This window comes from Callorhinus ursinus, unplaced genomic scaffold (genome assembly GCF_003265705.2).
Source record: "Callorhinus ursinus isolate GAN/ISIS: 27379988/994484 unplaced genomic scaffold, GSC_fseal_2.0 scaffold5, whole genome shotgun sequence".
NCBI classification, from domain to species: domain Eukaryota; kingdom Metazoa; phylum Chordata; class Mammalia; order Carnivora; family Otariidae; genus Callorhinus; species Callorhinus ursinus.
Genome location: NW_027397067.1, coordinates 33,458,549 through 33,479,804, shown reverse-complemented (window position 1 = coordinate 33,479,804; position 21,256 = coordinate 33,458,549). Strand labels below are relative to the sequence as shown.

Genomic DNA, 21,256 nt, shown 5'->3' with positions numbered 1-21,256 from the left:
AAAATAAAGAAGCTGAGAAAAAGAGAGATAAGCAACTACTGGATCCTGAGGGCAGAATTCGAGAGATAAGTGATAACATAAGATGAAACAACATTAGAATAATTGGGATCTCAGAAGAAGAAGAAAGAGAGAGAGGGGCAGAAGGCATATTGGAGCAAATTATAGCAGAGAACTTCCCTAATTTGGGGATGGAAACAGGCATCAAAATCCAGGAGGCACATAGAACCCCTCTCAAAATCAATAAAAATGGGTCAACACCCCGACATCTAATAGTAAAACTTATGAGTCTCAGAGACAAAGAGAAAATCCTGAAAGCAGCTCGGGAGAAGAGATATGTAACCTACAATGGTAGAAACATTAGATTGGCAACAGACCTATCCACAGAGACCTGGCAGGCCAGAAAGGACTGGCATGATATCTTCAGAGCACTAAACGAGAAAAATATGCAGCCAAGAATACTATATCCAGCTAGGCTGTCATTGAAAATAGAAGGAGAGATAAAAAACTTCCAGGACAAACTGAAACTAAAAGAATTTGTGATCACCACACCAACCCTACAAGAAATATTAAAAGGGATCCTCTAAGCAAAGAGAGAGCCCAAAAGTAACATAGATCAGAAAGGAACACACACAATATAGAAACAGTCACTTTACAGGTAATATAATGGTACTAAATTTATATCTTTCAGTAGTTACTCTGAATGTAAATGAGCTAAATCCTCGAATCAAAAGACACAGGGCATCACATTGGAGAAAAAGCAAGACCCATCGATATGCTGTCTACAAGAGACTCATTTTAGACCCAAAGACACCTCCAGATTGAAAGTGAGGGGGTGGAAAATAATTTACCATGCTAGTGGACACCAAAAGAAAGCTAGGTGGCAATTTTTATAACAGACAAATTAGATTTTAAACCGAAGACTGTAATAAGAGATGAGAAAGGACACTATATCCTACTTAATGGGTCTATCCCACAAGAAGATCTAACAATTGTAAATATCTATGCCCCTAACATGGGAGCAGCCAATTATATAAGGCAATTAATAACAAAAGCAAAGAAACACATCAACAACAATACAATAATAGTGGGGGACTTTAACACCCCCCTCACTGAAATGGACAGATCATCTAAGCAAAAGATCAACAAGGAAATAAAGACTTTAAATGACACACTGGACCAAATGGACTTCACAGATATATTCAGAACATTCCAACCCAAAGCAACGGAATACACATTCTTCTCTAGTGCCCATGGAACATTCTCCAGAATAGATCATATCCAGGTCAAAATCAGGTCTCAACCAGTACCAAAAGATTGGGATCATTCCCTGAATATTTTCAGACCATAATGCTTTGAAACTAGAACTCAATCACAAGAGGAAAGTCGGAAAGAACTCAAATACATGGAGGCTAAAGAGCATCCTACTAAAAAATGAATGGATCAACCAGGAAATTAAAGAAGAATTAAAAAAAAATTCATGGAAACCAATGAAAATGAAAACACAACTGTTCAAAATCTTTGGGATGAAGCAAAGGCAGTCCTGAGAGGAAAGTATATAGCAATACAAGCCTTTCTCAAGAAACAAGAAAGGTCTCAAATACACAACCTAACCCTACACCTAAAGGAACTGGAGAAAAACAGCAAATAAAGCCTAAATCCACCAGGAGAAGAGAAATAATAAAGATCAGAGCAGAAATCAATGAAATAGAAACCAAAAGAACAGTAGAACAGATCAACGAAACTAGGAGCTGGTTCTTTGAAAGAATTAACAAGATTGATAAACCCCTGGCCAGACTTATCAAAAAGAAAAGAGATATCACCCAAATCCACAAAATCATGAATGAAAGAGGAGAGATCACAACCAACACCCAAGAAATACAAACAATTATAAGAACATATTACGAGCAATTCTACACCAGCAGATTAGATAACCTGGAAGAAATGGATGCATTCCTAGAGATGTATGAACTACCAAAACTGAACCAGGAAGAAATAGAAAACCTGAACAGACCTATAACCACTAAGAACATTGAAGCAGTCATGAAAAATCTCCCAACAAACAAAAATCCAAGGCCAGATATCTTCCCAGGGGAATTCTACCAAACATTTAAAGAAGAATTAATATCAATTCTTCTGAAACTGTTCCAAAAAATAGAAATGGAAGGAAAACTTCCAAACTCGTTTTATGAGGCCACCATTACCTTGATCCCAAAACCAGACAAAGACCCCATCAAAAAGGAAAATTACAGACCAATATCCTTGATGAACATGGATGCAAGAATTCTCACCAAAATACTAGCCAATAGGATCCAACAGTACATTGAAAAGATTATTCACCACGACCAAGTGGGATTTATCCCTGGGCTGCAGGGTTGGTTCAACATCTGCAGATCAATCAATGTGATACAATACATTAACAAAGGAAAGAACAAGAATCATATGATCCTCTCAATAGATGCAGAAAAAGCATTTGACAAAGTACAGCATCCTTTCTTGATCAAAACTCTTCCGAGTATAGGGATAGAGGGTACATACCTCAATATCAGAAAAGCCATCTACAAAAAACCCACAGCGAATATCATTCTCAATGGGGAAAAACTGAGAGCTTTCCCCCTAAGGTCAGGAATGTGGCAGGGATGTCCACTCTCACCACTGCTATTCAATATAGTATTAGAAGTCCTAGCCACAGCAATCAGACAACAAAAAGAAATAAAAGTCATCCAAATCAGCAATGAAGAAGTCAGACTCTCACTATTTGCAGATGATATGATACTGTATGTGGAAAACCCAAAAGACTCCACCCCAAAACTGCTAGAACTCATACAGGAATTCAGTAAAGTGGCAGGATAGAAAATCAATGCACAGAAATCAGTGGCATTCTTATACACCAACAAGACAGAAGAAAGAGAAATTAAGGAGGCGATCCCATTTACAACTGCACCCAAAACCATAAGATACCTTAATAATACCCAAAACCATAAGATACCCATAAGATAGGAATAAATTTAACCAAAGAGGCAAAAGATCTGTACTCAGAAAACATAAAATACTCATGAAAGAAATTGAGGAAGACACAAAGAAATGGAAAAACGTTCCATGCTCATGGATTGGAAGAACAAATATTGTGAAGATGTCAATGCTATGTAGAGCAATCTACACATTCCATGCAATCCCCATCAGAATACCATCAACTTTTTTCAAAGAAATGGAACAAATAACCCTAAAATTTGTATGGAACCAGAAAAGACCCCAAATAGCCAGAGGAATGTTGAAAAAGAAAAGCAAAGCTGGTGGCATCACAATTCCGGACTTCCAGCTCTTATTACAAAGCTGTCATCATCAAGACAGTATGGTACTGGCACAAAAACAGACACATAGATCAATGGAACAGAATAGAGAGCCCAGAAATGGACCCTCAACTTTACGGTCAACTCATCTTCAACAAAGCAGGAAAGAATGTCCAATGGAAAAAAGACAGTCTCTTCAACAAATGGTGTTGGGAAAATTGGATAGCCACATGCAGAAGAATGAAACTGGACCATTTCCTTATACCACACACAAAATAGACTTAAAAAGGTTGAAAGACCTAAATGTGAGACACAAGTCCATCAAAATCCTAAAGGAGAACACAGGCAGCAACCTCTTCGACCTAAGCCGCAGCAACTTCTTCCTAGAAACATCACCAACGGCAAGGGAAGCAAGGGCAAAAATGAACTATTGGGACATCATCAAGATAAAAAGCTTTTGCACAGCAAAGGAAACATCAAAATCCTAAAGGAGAACACAGGCAGCAACCTCTTCGACCTCAGCCGCAGCAACTTCTTCCTAGAAACATCACCAACGGCAAGGAAAGCCAGGGCAAAAATGAACTATTGGGACATCATCAAGATAAAAAGCTTTTGCACAGCAAAGGAAACAGTCAACAAAACCAAAAGACACCTGACAGAATGGGAGAAGATATTTGCAAATGACATATCAGATAAAGGGCTAGTATCCAAAATGTATAAAGAACTTATCAAACTCAACACCCAGAGAACAAATGATCCAATCAAGAAATGGGCAGAAGACATGAACAGATATTTTTCCAAAGAAGACATCCAAATGGCCAACAGACACATGAAAGAGTGCTCAACATCGCTCAGCATCAAGGAAATCCAAATCAAAACCTCAATGAGATACCACCTCACACCAGTCAGAATGGCTAAAATTAACAAGTCAGGAAACGACAGATGTTGGCGGGGATGCGGAGAAAGGGGAACCCTCCTACACTGTTGGTGGGAATGCAAGCTGGTGCAACCCATCTGGAAAACAGTATGGAGGTTCCTCAAAAAGTTGAAAATAGAGCTACCATACTATCCAGCAATTGCACTACTGGGTATTTACCCCAAAGGTACAAATGTAGGGATCCGAAGGGGTACGCGCACCCTGTTGTTTATAGGAGCAATGTCCACAATAAACAAACTGTGGAAAGAACCAAGATGTCCATCGACAGATGAATGGATAAAGAAGAGGTGGTATATATATATACAATGGAATATTATGCAGCCATCAAAAGGAATGAGATCTTGCCATTTGCAATGACGTGGATGGAACTGGAGGATGTTATGCTGAGCGAAATAAGTCAATCAGAGAAAGACATGTATCATATGACCTCACTGATGTGAGGAATTCTTAATCTCAGGAAACAAACTGAGGGTTGCTGGAGTGGTGGGGGTTGGGAGGGATGGGGTGGCTGGGCGATAGACATTGGGGAGGGTATGTGCTATGGTGAGCGCTGTGAATTGTGCAAGACTGTTGAATCATAGATCTGTACCTCTGAAACAAATAATGCAATATATGTTAAAATAAAAGAAGAAGATAGCAGGAGGGGAAGAATGAAGGGGAAGAAGTCGGAGGGGGAGACGAACCATGAGAGGCGATGATCTCTGAAAAACAAACTGAGGGTTCTAGAGGGGAGGGGGGGATGGGTTGGCCTGGTGATGGGTATTAAGGAGGGCACGTTCTGCGTGGAGCACTGGGTGTTATGCACAAACAATTAATCATGGAACACTACACCAAAACTAATGATGTAATATGTGGTGATTAACATAACAATAAAAAATTTAAAAAAAAGAGGGATAGTTATTGTCAGGCAAGCGCCATTGTCTTACTACTCGCTGACTAATCTGTAGTCAGATTAGTCGCTACACATTGCTGATTACTTATTTTATTGCATCATTGAAGGGCTCATAAAGTTTGACTTTTCATTTTTGAAGATTAGATGACTTCAGCTGCTCTCCCCTGCACCCTGCTCCTCACTCTCCCCTCTGCACACTGAGCTCCTAATCCCATAGTGGCATTGACTGACTGACAGGCCACCTCCGGCAGTTAGCCCGGGCAGTTAACTGCTTCACCACATAAGACTGTTGGCCTGCCCTAAATGTTAATGAAGTTGCCCTGTTTAGAACACTAACTTTTCGAATAACCGCGGTAACCAAAGAAGTGTAGTTCCAAACATGAAGGGCTCTATCTTTTGAATTGACTTTGCACAACACTAAGCACAAAAAATCCTCATTGTTGCCTGTTGTGAGTGCTTTTGTGTGATGTTTATCATCTACCACTGGAAAATATCTGGCTTGTAAATCTCTCTCTCTTTCCCTTTTGTTATAAAATTCTCATTAAAGAAAATTTGCGTTAGGTATTTAAGTTACAAGAAAAATATCACCTGTATCCTCACTGTCCAAAAAATCACAGCTACTATTTTGATTTCTATTTTTTTCTCTGCATATATTTATTTTATTTGTTAAATAGTTTTGGTTGTGTGTTTATATAATACATGTTTATACAATTATATATTGTTATATATACTGTTTATATGATTTTGCTTCTTTGTCTATTTAAACCTTAAATTTTTTCCATGTCATTATGAACACTTTCGTGAACATTCCATCTAATGAATGTGCCCATACCCATTATTGCATAATATCTTGGCTGGATCAGATTTTTCAGTGTTTTGAAATAAAACTCAAAGAACATCTTAAGAACAATTTCATATATTTTTACATTGTTTAAATATTTAGAATTATTTTCTTAGATATACTTTTGGAAATGGAATTGCTTAGTCAAAAGATGTGAATATTTTATTTAAGCTACTGGATCGAGTTTGAAGGAAAAATAGGAATAAACTTGATAATAAAGGACCTTTGCTTTTCTTTTGTTTTTGGATTAGAAAATAAATGGCAGAATACCAGAGTGTTAGAAATGGGAATCAAGTAAGAAATGGTTTAACATCATTCCTTCATGTTCTAAGAAAGGTGAACTTAAAAGAGGCTGTACCGCTTATAATCACCTCGCTGACACAGGCAAGTAGTGGCAGATACATGATGTGGTTGCAGGTTTCATGATGTGGTTGTAGGTTTCCTAAATTCCAATCCAGTGCTCCTTCTAATGACCACAGACAGCTTTTGAGGACTGAGTGATTCTGACACATAAGCAGACACTTTGCCAGAGAGAAGATATTTCAAACAAATATTAAAGGATAAACTATATAACATCTCAGGTTCATTTGCAACGTAATATGCTTAACTCAAAACAAACCCCTTGTCCTTTTATTCTACCATTCAGTAAACATAAATGAAATACACATCACTGCTTGGGTTTGGAAGAAGATTCACTAGTACTCTGAATATTCTGCTATTTAACAATACCGGTAAGGTTGAATTATCAATCATGCTATCATTCCACTAGAAAGACATTTTCAAAGTTTAATAGAGTTAATTACTTTCCAAAAGAACAAATTTTTGTGAGAAACATTCATCATACATGGCTGACTAATAATCTTGTGAGACTATGCTGTTTTTTTTGCCCTCATCTTTCTAGACATCAAAAAAAAGGGGGGGGCATTTCAAGCTTCATTTTAGCATTTGTAACTCAATTGGAAGAATTATTCTTGCATTTAGTTTATATAATTTTTATAAGAAAATTTGTGGACCGTTTTCTAGTTAATATATTTAAAGCCAATCAAAGCTAACAAACCACTTTTTTTACTGTGCAAAACTTGCTCATGATTAAAATCTCAAAAAATCTTTCTTTTTTTTTTAAAGATTTATTTATTTATTTGACAGAGAGAGACAGCGAGAGAGGGAACACAAGCAGGGGAAGTGGGAGAGAGAGAAGCAGGCTTCCCTCAGAGCAGGGAGCCCGATGTGGGGCTGGATCCCAGGATCCTGAGATCATGACCTGAGCCGAAGGCAGACGCTTAACAACTGACCCACCCAGGCGCCCCTCAAAAAAATCTTTCTATAACTCAAACTTTTCTATTAGTTTATAATTTGTGGTAAGTTTTTTTCAAACTTTAATTGACCAAGAGAAAATACATTTTTATAAAGATAACAAAATTAGGTACTTTTATTTTTCAAAATTAGATACTTTTATAAAATACTTATATGTGATTTAAAAATCATTCACATTGTAAAAGTGAGAAAAGATGACAGAAGAAAAAAAGTTGTTTGGCTTCTCATTAATCCAATTATGTCCATCTAGATTGTGAATATTCATTTCATCTTTTCTCCTCTCCCCATTTTCTTGTACTCAGATGTTCCTCTACCTTGTGACACTTCTCTTATTACTGTTTTTTTTTTTTCTTATTTAGAAGATAAGCAGTCAGTATCGTCACAAAGCATCCTGTATGAGCGCTGGGAATGTTATAGTAAAAGCCCTGGGACTTCAGGAGGAGCAATCAGTGAGGCAGTACAAAGCATTAACTGCTCAGGAAGGGGCATGATATTAAGGAACTTCCTATCAGTCTTACACAAGCAAGTCCGTAAATTATCACTCTCAATTGCACTTTAAGAAAAACGGGACAATACCCTAGAAATTTAAAACTCTCTCTTGAAAATTAGGAAAACGATTTTCCCTCCCTCCTTTTTCCTTGATCATTTACACTAGGGAATTTGTCAGTGTAAAGATTTCTTCCCACTTTGAAATGTACATAAATCTCTTTAAAAACTAGGTAGGACTTTATGACCTAGGTGTGTCTTTTTTTTTTTTTTTTGAGTATGTGGGAGCCATATTTTGAGATGTTTTGAGGACATCTCTTTGAAATGTAAGCATCAAAGGAGATAGCATCCCTATCTCCCAGGTTCTGTGGGAGGGTAGGAGTCTAACTTAGGTGTTCCAGGTTGCAAAACTATCCATCATAAAGGTAGGAGAAGTTTAATTTTCATCTGGATAAAGTCAACTGACACAGATGGTCACCCCAGTTACCAGGTGAATTTACAATGAACTGTGCATGACTAGTGGTGCTTTCAAGTCCTCTTACTTGAGGATTAGTTATTGTTTATCTTGAGAACATGTATAGAATGGGTTATATCTGCTTTGCTATATTAAAAAGGGTGAGATTTCTTTCTGTCTTTGTGAACTCTTAGCTTCTGGGTGCTTATTCAATAAGAAAGGTGTTTTCCTTCTTTACTACCTTTGTGGAAAGCATTTCCAGGTTGGGAAAAGATCTTGGTTTTTGTTATATTATTAACAGGGTAAAGAGAGGGTATCACTCCCACATTAAAGATTTTTTAGTCTTTAATTTTATTTGTTTAAAAATAGGACTTTGGACACATTTCAGTTTCTTTCATGATCCTTCCCTGTAGTCTTGTGGAAAAGGAAATATATCCTGGAATTTTGAACTTAATGTGTAGATTAAGAAGACAGATGAGATATGAGCCCTTGGTGGACAAAGAAGGAATGAAATAACTCTTTGAAATGAAAAACAACCAACTTCAATTAGCTTAGGTTGGAAGTTCAGGGCCCAGAGTTCTCTACCAAGAGCTATTCTAATAAAAACAGGTCACATATCTAAAGATAATGACCAAATAAATCAAATGATGAAAATAAATGAAATCAGCACTGACAGTGGAGACACTCCATCTTTTGGAATTGTCTTTTGGAAGAAAGAAAATCCAGAAATCACCTTAATCCCAGGCAGGGAGCACTTACATATTGACCCAGCAAGATGATAGGGCTGTCATCCACCTACGCTTCGCTTCGTGGGGACTAGTGCTGTTTCTGTTGGTGCTCTAACCTTAATACCCCATCATGCAAAGCAAGAAGAACCAAAACAGTAACACACAAAGGACATAGAGCATACAAGGCCATAACACTTGAGTCCTGCTGATGAGGAGCTTTGGTTCAACAGAAAACCCTGTTTCCACAAATGAAAGAAAGCAACTATTTCAGGACAGGCTGCAGCTTCTAAATTTGTGTTGCCAGCTAGAAGAAAAGAGTTGCACGTCTGCATCTGCACCTGCTGACTGTGAGGAAGAGGAGAAATTTCAGCCCCTTCTATCCAATGCTAGGTTTACTGTTCCTTTTCCGTTTCTCCCCATCCTAAAGGAGGATTAAGTAACAGGTCAAGAGGCCCCTGTGTAAAAGGTCATAAACTACCAAGCATGGTCTTTTTCTTCCAGTCCTTGGGGCTGGGTAGATAAGCCAACTGAAGGGTCAGCCCACTCTTGCTTTCTGTCTCCTCGCATGTAGCTAATATAGGTAATTTGAATCTGGGCTGCTCTGGAGATCTAGCTATCCTGGAATGTCACTCTTTTTTAGTTTTATGCAATTGGTTACAAGATGGTAAACAGTCTTGGGAAAAGCAGAAAAAAATCTGTGTGGCTCGCTCTTGGTTTTTATTGGAAGTTCCATTAGTTTAAAAATATTTTGTGTGCATGAGTGTGTGTGTGTTTATTGTATAACTAGTACTGAAGGTACTATCTACCGTGCTGTTTAGACACTTTTATATGTGGTAAGTTTCTCTGAGAAGAGAGGGTTAGAGAAAAATATTTTCTTTTTTTTTTAAGATTTTATTTATTTATTTGAGAGAGAGAAGAGAGAGCATGAGCAGAGGGGAGGGCCTGAGGGAGAGGGAGAAGCAGACTCCCCGCTGAGCAGGGAGCCCAATGCAGGACTTGATCCCAGGACCCTGACATCATGACCTGAGCCAAAGGCAGATGCTTAACCGACAGCCACCAAGGTGCCCCAGGGAAAAATAGTTTCTTATCACAGTTTGGAGTAGTTGCTCTTATTTTTATTTTATTATTTTTTAAAGATTTTTTTTTATTTATTTGACAGAGAGAAACACAGCGAGAGAGGGAACACAGCAGGGGGAGCGGGAGAGGGAGAGAAGCAAGCTCTCCGCGGAGCAGGGAGCCTGATGCGGGGCTCGATCCCAGGACCCTGGGATCATGACCTGAGCCGAAGGCAGACACTTAATGATTGAGCCACCCAGGCTCCTCAGAGTAGTTGCTTTTAATAGATGGTTACATACATTACCATGCATCCCCTTTTTGCCTTGACTGCTGGGAATCTCGTAGCTAAGTTTGATGCTCATTTCCTATTATTGCATAAGTTTTCTAAGTATAATTTGCTTGATCCTATCTGCCACACCCCACCCCTAACTCCCACTTAATTCTTGATTCTTAATATTTACCTCTTTTGAAAATTGGCTGCATGATTTTGCTTCCTTTGATTTTATCATAAATTACCTCAAATCAAATACATAGAACTGTACTCTTTCAAAAAGCCTTAGAAATGGATTCTCTGCTTTAAGAAATTGTACCATCCAGTCTCCCTTTACTGTTACCATGTTCTTTACACATGCAAGAAGATATTTATTCATGGATATTTATGCATCAGAATCATCACAGAAGACTGCAAATAGGCCATTCCTTAACCTAGCAGAGAACTGCCTGCAGCAGAATTATTTTAATGGGGATGGTGTCAGCATTTCTCCAAACATTTTAAATTAAAAGGTTTATAAATTACATTTGCTTAGTGTCGAAATAGGAGGGACATACTCTAAGTAAATGTAATCCTTTTTCCCCCCCAAGGTATCTTTTTAGGCAGTTATAGAAAATGTTAACTTGTTTGACTGACTGTCTGAATTTGAGCAACATTATTGTAGCTCAAGGCTCATTTAAAATAACTTCTTAAAATACTTTATTATAGACCTTTTTCTTTGAATAATCATAATAATGAGAATAACTACAATTTATAGAGCATCTGTAACAGTTCCAGACTCCTTAAATATATCGTCTTTCAGGAAACTTTTATTCTTCCTTCAAGCAGCTGAAGAAGCTAATGAATAAGACATGGAGTTCAAATCACTGATAAGGCTAAGCCAATTTTAGGATGCATCCCCGTCTGACACTCTTTCCACCAAATATCCTCACATGAAACATTTGCACAACTTTAAACCATCCTCAAAGTGCATGCTTGGGACCTTTTTCTGTTTCAACAGCATTTCATGTTCACTTGAGAAGTGAATTAAAGAGAAGTCACCCTCAATTACCCAGATGTATGGATATTCAGCTTGGAATTTTAGAAGTGGAGGATTTTTTTTTTTCTGTATTTTCTCTTGTGGATATTGGCAACCACATTTTTCCATGCCGGTAATTTGACTGCCCAAGAGAGAAGCAAGAGCTAAAAGAGACTGTGATTGCTACAGACACCCAGCAGCAACTTACTTTCAAACTGAACCTTGTGGACGTGTTAGTGCTGGGGCTTGTGCCCATTCCAGAAGGACAGGGTGCATCGGCACAGGGGGTGGAAATAACAGTTTCCTGTCCTCCTTACATTCCACTTAAAAACCACAGAGTCCATTCCTAGATGGCTTTCTGAGTGGGCCCACTTGACTAGGTAAGTGAAATAGAAGCCTTTACCAGTGTAAAGGGAGCACTGACAATGGATGTACTAAGCTTCTGAAAATGAAAATGTATGTGTATTATCCTTAACATTATAAAAGGAGACAGAAAATACATAAAATAATCAATAGCTAATTGGTAAACATTCCTCAGCAAACAGAGCAAGTCAATGAAGCAGAGATGTCCAGGATGCTTTTCCTCCATATTGATTTTTGCTATTTAGCATTAGCTGAAATTAGCCTCTATTGCTTTCATTTCAATTTTCAAGATCCTAGGGAACATTTTGGGTCACTTGAGGGTCCCATGATGTGCCGAGTCACCATGAAGGATGATAATAGAACTCACGTAGGTCAAGTGGTAAAGAAATCACCAGAGATATTTTGCTGCAGAGTCATCTTACTTGGTCCAGCCTCTGAAAGTGTTCTGGTCATTGAAGTTCCTATAATACAACCTGCCTTCAGAGTTATCACCATTAACTGTGATGATCTTAAAATAGTGATACCATAGGTCATCCTTTGACAATCTTAAGGAGCCTTAAAGTTACTTGCAGTGACAATCTTGATTTCCATGGTCATCTCTGTGAATTGGGAAGGTTGCCATAAAAGGCATTTGTATAACCATATTTGGCATAAAACCATATTTGGGAATGATACCTAGCAATATCCATGCAATGAGTGGGATGAAGCTTTGTTTCATGTGTCTTACTGGGTTGTTGCTCCCTGTGACTGGGAGGGCCGCCTCTAGGTGAGTGAAAACCTGTACTTGGTCAGCTCTGAAAAATAGTATCTTTGTTTTCTGGTTGTCAGCTTTACTCACTTCAGAGAGGAAAGGTCTGTCTCCTTTACAAGCAGAAACAAAATCATCATACAATTATTCTCATTTAGCTATTATTTAGCATTAATTGGAACTTGGCATGCTGGGAAACTCGCTTCCTGGGGGAGAATTTTATTTTAGGCCCTCATAGACACTGTGTAATGTACACAGCACATTTGAGCAGCAATTTATTAAAAGTTACAATATTTTCCCTAGAGAATAGATTTGTTATTCACCATTAGGACTAGGTCCAGTATTTATGGAATGTTCACAAATGATTAATTATGTTTCATTTACAAATAGCCCCTAACGGGAGACATTTTTATTGTAAGTGCTATTCTAATGAATTGTCTGTCTTTATGAATTCATGTCTAAGACTGAAATAATTTCTTTTGCTTCCTTTCCCCAACTCTATACTTGAGCTTGCTGTTGCTTGTCATGTCTTTCCTCTTTCTTCTAACAGACTCATATGATCATCGTCTCAGTTGCCTAAGCTGGAGACCTTGGACATATCTGTGACTCTCACTCAACCTTCCATTCCATTTCCAACTGCTCACAATATTCAAATGGCTCCTTGTTGACTGTAGCATAAAAGCCAAATCTCCTTAATCTGATAAGCACGCACATTAAAATCCTGATAGCCTGAGCCACCATAGCATTCCAGGTACCTGCTCTTCATCAAGTGAACTATACTAGTTCTCACCATGAGATGATTTTCTTTATTTCTGTGCCTATCACCCTGTTCACGTTTTCTTTGCCCAGCATGCCCTTCTTTTTCTTTGTCTGCTGAGTGAATGCTTGTCTGTTCAGAAGCCAGCTCAAGTGTCACCCAGACCTTTCACTCTCTTCCCCCTTGGCAGGATCAGTACCTCTCTCATTTCTTATAGAACTGAATGTATACTTTATATTCCTTATTTATATGTACATCTCACTCATGTTTAACAGTAAATATTTTAAAGCTTCGGTATGTTTTTAAAATTTTTTGTGTCTTTCAAGTATACCATGTTAATTTAGCACATGATAAATGCTTGGTGAAGGTTTCTGGGCTAAACTGAAAATCCTGTTAAAAGAAGTAACAGAGCGAAGTAATGCCTCAGTGTGTATTCCATGTAAATACTACTTTGTATTCGATGATGGAGATGAAATGGATACAGATGAAGGAGAAAGTCTGATAGTACATCATACACATCCCCAACAGAGTAAATAGACATAGAGACATAGCAGTTTAGAGCACAAAGGTGTATCGGAGGTTACTAATAACCAGAAAAATAATTGATTTTATTTCATTTGCTCTCTCCTTGCCCTGTAGCCTTGGCATTTTTCATGTCATTTGCCTTGAAAAGCAGCTACCACAGTGCCTAAACCCTAGTAGATACACAATAAACATGTCTTGTATGAATGAATGAATGAATAAATGAATGGATAAATGAAATTATTTCAGCTCTTTCATCTCACAGATAAGGAAAAGAGACTCAAGATACAAAGAATAGGAAAGCAGAAACAACCTCTTTTCAAGCTGCTACCATATGCCCTACACTAAGCCAGGTGCTTTCGCCTCAATTATTTAATTTTATCCAATGAAGAAAATTGTACAGCCGTTATGTGAGATAAAGAACTTGAAGCTCACAACCTGTGCCCTATGATCACAGAAATTGGTTGTAACTCTTGTTCTTATGCTGTCTAGTGTAGAATCTTTCCTTTGCCACCTGCTGGCATGATATTCATGGACAGAAATATAACTGATTATTGGTTTTGGTGGGCAGGAATCTCTGATTTTTATAATCTGTATTGTTTAGATAGTAGCAGGTCAGTAAATATGGGGAGCTGGGATCTAGTGGCAAGATCACTAGAATTGAAGGCTGAAAACCAGAGTTCAGTTCCTATCTTGTTACCTTAGTTGGGGCGAGTCCTTTATTGTCTTGGAAACGTAGTTTTCTCATTTATAATGCAAGGCACATAATACCAACCTTGTGGAGTTCTATGGTGAACAGATGAATACTGACTATGAAAACACAGTTTGCCCACATAAAAAGAAGGTATTACTATTATGAAGCTTATGTCAGAATGAGAAAGTTTGTATAAAAAGGCTTTCTCAGCTGCACATTCGCTCTCTTTTGTTCCCTTTGTTACCGCTTTTTAATTTCACAGACATCCTAGCCTTCATTTGTGTAAACAGATGAGAACAGGATAAATAAGCATTTCTCCACTAATGTGATTTGTATACAATATATCAGATTAAATGAGCTTCTGCTTCTGATTTGTTTGAATTCACAATTCAACATAATTTAGTAATAGAGAAATAATAGTTAAAAAGACATCTGTTTCTTGTCATAAGCTTCTATTTTCATAAGAAAATCAAAAGAGTCCAAGAACAGGGAAAATAAGAAAACTAACATTACTGCACCATGGTAACTCTCTGGTGAGAAAAAAAAGCCACTGACAGTTTGTTTTGTTAATTACTGAAAATTCGACTTTTTAAATGTTCTGCATTAATGGTTGTTCTACACATACATTTAAAAATGAATCTGATCAAAAAAGATGTTGCATTTTTCAGTTTTATTAGTATTATCCTTTACCTCAAACAAGGTACAGAAAGGATCACTTGCCTTTGGTTGGTGACTTCATTTCTGACCTTTAACATCAATACTGCCTTATGATCATTTAACAAATTAGTTAAGACCTACACCTTTGCATTTTTATATAAATTTTTAAGTTAAAATAAATAAATCCACACAGTCAAAATAATAAGAGCAATTAAGACATATTTTCAATATATCCTTACGGTCTCTGATGGTCACACATTAGAGAGCACTGGGGTGTTAAGAATGAATAGGACCTGAAACTCATCGAATTCTGACCCTTTTCTTTCATAGTTTGGGAAATGAGGCTATGAGTGTCTGAAAAAAGGAGATAATGCTAGTTCTTGAGAACAAAGACAAAACAACAGCTCCAAGCTATCTTTTGAATACTCTTCTTACTGTACTAGATCAGAATATAATCAATTTTTACAAGTATAAGTCAGTTCTCCTTTATCCAAATAATATCAGGGAAAAGGAGGGGGGCTTGCTCAACACTTACATTAGCTCTTTGGATGTGGATGCTGATGGAATGAAGATAAGTATCTGGGAGAAGACTAAATAAATTGGATAATAGGAAACCTCAATAGCTGGGAATAATTGGCTAAGTCTAACAAAAGGGAATTTAACAGAGAAAGAAATACAAAATCTGCATTTAACAATACAAAAACCTATGGCACAAGTTCATCGAGTGGGACATATGGCTTAGCAGCAGAACATTTTTTTTTTTCAAAAGTGGCTGTTTTTATAAGTCATGGAACACTACATCAAAAACTAATGATGTAATGCATGGTGATTAACATAACATAATAAAATTTTAAAAATGCAAAAAAAAGTGGCTGTTTTTAAAGAACTAAAAGTTCTCTTAGTTTACTCTTGTCTTCTTCCCGAAAGGAATTGAACTTTACCTAAAGTGATAGAAGTTTACACAGAACAATGAAGACCCTCAATACCGTCTACTTATCCACCTACAATTGAAATTAGGGGTGTGGACACTGATAAACTGGGGCATGTAGAGGGGAAAGACCAGAATGTTAAGTTGACTCAGACCCAAGTATATTAGGAAAAGTTAAAGGTAGTTAGGTATGTCTCTCTGGAGAAGGGATAGATTGCCTTTGCTGTTTTAGAGAAATAGGGGGGAATGAACATGTAGTTTGTGATGAAAGAGGCTGAATGATGGGGTGGAAAGAATTCAAGATATAGTATCAGAAAGCATGAGTCTGAACTTTTGTGCCATCATTTACAAATGGTGTGACCTAGGGAAAATCTCTAAGAAAATGCATATCAGGTTCTTGATCTGTAAGGTGAGAGTAGCAATATTTACAATGCAGGATGGTTATGAAAGTTAAACAACATAGGAAAAATACCTACAGTGCACTGCATGCAGTACTCAAAAGAAACTGACCTTTCCACCACTTTGTCAGCAGAGTCACGAGAGATTTTTATTAGATTTTTATTAGAGGAGTATCTTGTATAGGGGTTAAGTGGAGATAGGAAGGTTAGGTGTACAAGATCCCTGCCAATGCTGTGTGATATATTTATATGTTGATCACCAGCATTTTGTTGTACTTTATGCCAGGAAAGATTGTTCTTTAAAACATTCCTTATAGGTTATATTGCCTTCTAAAGTTGTAACAAGTTTCCATTACTATATCTTGCAAAATTGCTTACTTACCTATACAGTGCAGAAAGGGGCCTCTTGTTTCCAGGTTTTGGTCTGTACGGTTTGGGTTCTCCTGCCATATTGATATCTAAAAGCAAAAAATAATATAGCACTGATTAGGAAAAATGAATCCATATGAGAAAAATAAATCATGAGGTTTTCTTTTTCCTTTTGCCATTTGCCTCTACAAATGTTGTATGACATTTATTTATTCAACGGTTATTTTTATTCAACCTACTCTAGCCCAGGCACTGTTTGAGCTGTGTCATGTACCAAACAGGTTAGCTCCATGCCCTCGTAAAACTTACTTTCTACTGGGGGAGAAATAGACAGCAAACAACAAACAAAATAAATAAGAAAAATATATAACATATTAGAAAGTGATAAGAACTATGAAAAAAGACTGTTGAATGAGGAAAGGAAATGAAGAATGTTTAGTAAAAATGAGAGAGAGAGGGACGCCTGGGTGGCTCAATCGTTAAGCATCTGCCTTCAGCTCAGGTCATGATCCCAGGGTCCTGAGATCAAGCCCTGCATCGGGCTCCCTCCTCCGTGGGAAGCCCGCTTCTCCCTCTCCCACTCCCCCTGCTTGTGTTCCCTCTCTTGCTGTGTCCCTCTCTCTCTGTCAAATAAATAAATAAAATCTTTAAAAAAATGAGAGAGAGAGAGAGAATGAGATATCCTTCTAAACTGGATTTTTGGCAGGAATGTCTCAGTTTGCACAGACATCTGCATGGAATAGAGCTTTGGACATAAGAGGAATTATTAATTTCCCATGACAATATCTTTCCATCTATGTAGAAAAGGAATGTGGAAGGGTGGAATTGTAGAGCATACCAAGTTTACTGAGGGAATAACACAATGCACTCAGCAACTAGAATGTGTAGTTAGAGTTCTGGGGTGGTCAGAAGAAGAGAGCACATCCTTGGCCTTCGTGAACTAAAACCATGATAAAATGTCTAAGATAAGACAATAAGATACTTAAGTACATGACAAAAGAGTATTTACATATAGTTGACCAACTTCTGTCTTAAAAAAATGTGTAAAACTGTTAAGGGGTTAGAAAGTTGGGTGACAAAGGTTTGGAAAATTACATAAAAACTAAGATTTAATAAAGTTAAAATTTCTAAAACATGATAAAAAGGAAAATCTAAAAAAAAGGCAAACTTCAAGAAAAGCTTTGAAAGAAGTGAGGGGCATTATTTTGACCGAAAAGAAAAGGAATGCTTCTCTTCCTTACAGTGGGCTAAATACCCTGGATTAGGGATGGATGAGCCACCCACCAGTGAAAACAACCAAAATTCCTACATAAAATTCAGCTGACCCTTGAACACTGGTGTGAACTGCACTGTCCATTTATATGCAGATTTTTTTCAATAAATACAGTACGGTGCTGTAAATGTATTTTATGATTTTCATAACATTTTCTTTTCTCTAGCTTACTTCTATTGTAAGAATACAGTATACAATACAGGTAACATACAAAATATGTTTACTGTTTCTTTTATTGGTATGGTTTCCAGTCAACAGTAGGCTATTAATAGCTGAGTTTTGGGGGAGTCAAACATTATATGTGAATTTTTAAAAAAGATTTATTTATTTATTTGAGAGAAAGAGAGAGAAAGAGAGAAGGAGTTGGGGAGGGGCAGAGGGAGAAGGAGAGAGAATCCCAAGCAGACTCCCTGCTGAGCGCAGAGCTCTACACGGGAGCTGGATCTCACGACCCTGAGATCTTGACCTGAGCCAAATCAAGAGTTGGCCGTTTAACCGACTTAGCCACCCAGGCATGCATGTCCTATATGTGAATTTTTGACTGCACAAGGGGTCAGTAACACCCATGTTGTTCAAGGGTCAACTGTAGAATGTATCTCTTTTTCTACACCTGAGTGAAAGCAGGAACTCAGATGGAAGTGGAAGACTGACTCTACCTTGTTCCTTGAAGACATTTGTTGGAACCAGAACTTGAGCTTTAGCTTTCATGTCCTTGTGAACTAGAGGGGGCAGGAGAGAGTGCCCACATTAAAGAATATGAACCATATAATCACTAAATTCAACATCCATGTGTGTTAAAATCCTTAATTAGGAAGAGATGGAGACTTCCTCCTTCTGCCTAATAAAGGATAGCTACAAAAAAAAAGAATCTCTAGAAAATGTCATACTTAATAGTGAAACCATGGCCACAGTTTCTTTAGTATCAAATAATTTATTTTATTTATTTTAAAGTTTATTTATTTTTAAGTAATCTCTACACCCAATGGGGGCTCGAACTCATGTCCCTGAAATCAAGAGTTGCATGCTCTTCCGACTGAGCCAGCCCCTGATATCAATGAATTTAAAAGGGCATTCACTATTACTAATTCTGTACAATGCTGTACTGGATTTCATAGTCAGTGAAGGAAGACAGGGAAACAGTATCAGAAATGGGAAGGAAGAAATGAAACTGTCATAATTGCTGATAATAAGTGGATCCACATAAACACTCCAAAGCATCCACAATTATTATAATCAATACAAGTTTAATAAATTTGTTGGGTTCAAAGCCAATGTACAAAAATCATCTCTACACAGCAATACACATTTTTAAAATATAATTCTAAAAGATGTAATTTATCTAGTATAAAAGTAAAGTACCTAGGGATAAATACATCATAAAATTTTAAAGATGTTTATAACAAAAATTATAAAACTGTATTGGAAGATTTTAGTTACCTTACATAAATAGAGAAATTGGAAACCTTGATATAACAAACATTTTAATTCTTCCAAAGTTGATTTATTGATTCCATATAATTTCAATAAAATCACCAAACATTCTTTTCATGTCTCTGTGGAGTTGGATAAGTTGATTCTGAAATTTATATGATAGAGCAAAAGGTCAAAATAACCCTTGAAAAAAAACCCAAAGGTGGCAAAGTTGCCTTAGCAAGATTTATTTAAAGCTGTAGTAATTAAGACTGTAATAATGGTACAGCTAGAAAATGAACCACTGCAACAGAGTAGAGGACCTCCAAACTGACACACACAGATGTGGATGTCTGAATTAGGAAAGAGGTGGCATAGCTGATCAGTGAGTAAGGATAGGCTTCTGAAGTTGTAATAACTGGTTGCCAGTTAGTGCAAGGACAAATATGAAATCGGACCTCTACCTTACACTATACAGAAAAATTAGTTACTATTGGATTAAGAACCTAAATGTGAGAGTCAAAAATATATAACTTTTAGGAGGAATGTAGTAGAATATCTTTATGAGATCAGAATATGGAAGGGTAATCTGAAACCAGACATAAAAAGCACTAGCCTTAAAATGTAGGATTGATAAATTCTACTACTACATTGCAATAAAATAAAAAGAATTTTTGCTCATCAAAAGTTACATAAAGACAATGAAAAGAAGGGCCACAAACTAGATGAAGAAATCCTTGAGAAAGGATTTCTTTCTGGAATATATAAAAAACATCATTTCATAATAGGAAAAAGAGACAAACCACCAAATAGAAAATTGGGCAAAAAACATAGGAGAGGCACTTTACAGAAAGATGAATGCTGAATAAACACATGAAAAGACTCTTAAACTCACTAGTAATGGAGAACTCAATTTTAGTATATGTGCTGCCAAGCAAGCATAGTAATGGAGAATTCAAATTAAAACACTATGGGATACAATTGATACCCACTGAATTTACAACAATTTACAAAGTCTGACAATATCAAGAGTTGGTGAGGTTTGAGAGCAACTGGAATAGGTGTACATTGCAGGTATAAGCATAAATTGGTACAATTATTTTGGAAGATAATTTATATAGTATATAGTGAACTTAAAATGCCTATGACCCAGGAGGTATGTATGTACCTGAAGAAACTCTTGCATATGTGCACCATATGTTATATACAAGAATGTTCATTGCAGTACACTAAGAAAAAAATTCTAGAAAAACACAAATATCCACTGATAGATAACTGGATAAACGAATTGTGATATAGTTACAAAATGAAACACTATACAACAGGGGGGAAAGAGACAGAGACAGAGACAGGGAGAGAGACAGAGACAGAGACTTAGAGCCACAGGCAAAAACACTGAATCTCAGGAACATAACACTGACCAAAAAATGATATCATGGAAAGACACTGACAGAATGAATCCTTTTATGTTAATAAAAATACAAATTTAAACAAATATTGCATAGGAATCAAATACATGTAATAAAATAAAAGAAGAGCAAGCAGAGATAAACAATGAATTTAGAATGAAGGTTACCTTTAAAGGGCAGAAAAGAATGTGGAACTTGGGTAGGACATCTAGGAGACTTGAAAATTAATTATAATGTACTATTAAGTGTGCACGTGTAGTGGGAACATGAGTTTTTAATGATCATTCTTTATAACTCTAATATAGTATAAATTTTATTTTGTATATACTTAATAACTAATACAAGATTAAAGAAAATGGGAACAAAGATGGTAAGTTGTGAATTGATAAATATTCAGGTCAGGGGTAGTGAGTTTTGGTGCACAGGTGGCTTCAGCAAAGATTG

At 36.9% G+C, this 21,256-nt stretch overlaps 1 protein-coding gene across 11 annotated transcripts in view; it reads right to left on the bottom strand.

Moving 5' to 3' along the window:
* The window catches only part of RALYL (RALY RNA binding protein like), a 682,789-nt gene that overhangs the window by 116,707 nt on the left and 544,826 nt on the right, over positions 1 to 21,256 (bottom strand). For all 11 annotated transcript variants that reach the window (XM_073892721.1, XM_073892724.1, XM_073892723.1 and 8 more), the window contains one exon: positions 16,734 to 16,809. In XM_073892721.1, the coding sequence (XP_073748822.1) occupies positions 16,734 to 16,809 (76 nt within the window). The remainder of the gene's footprint in view (positions 1 to 16,733; positions 16,810 to 21,256) is intronic.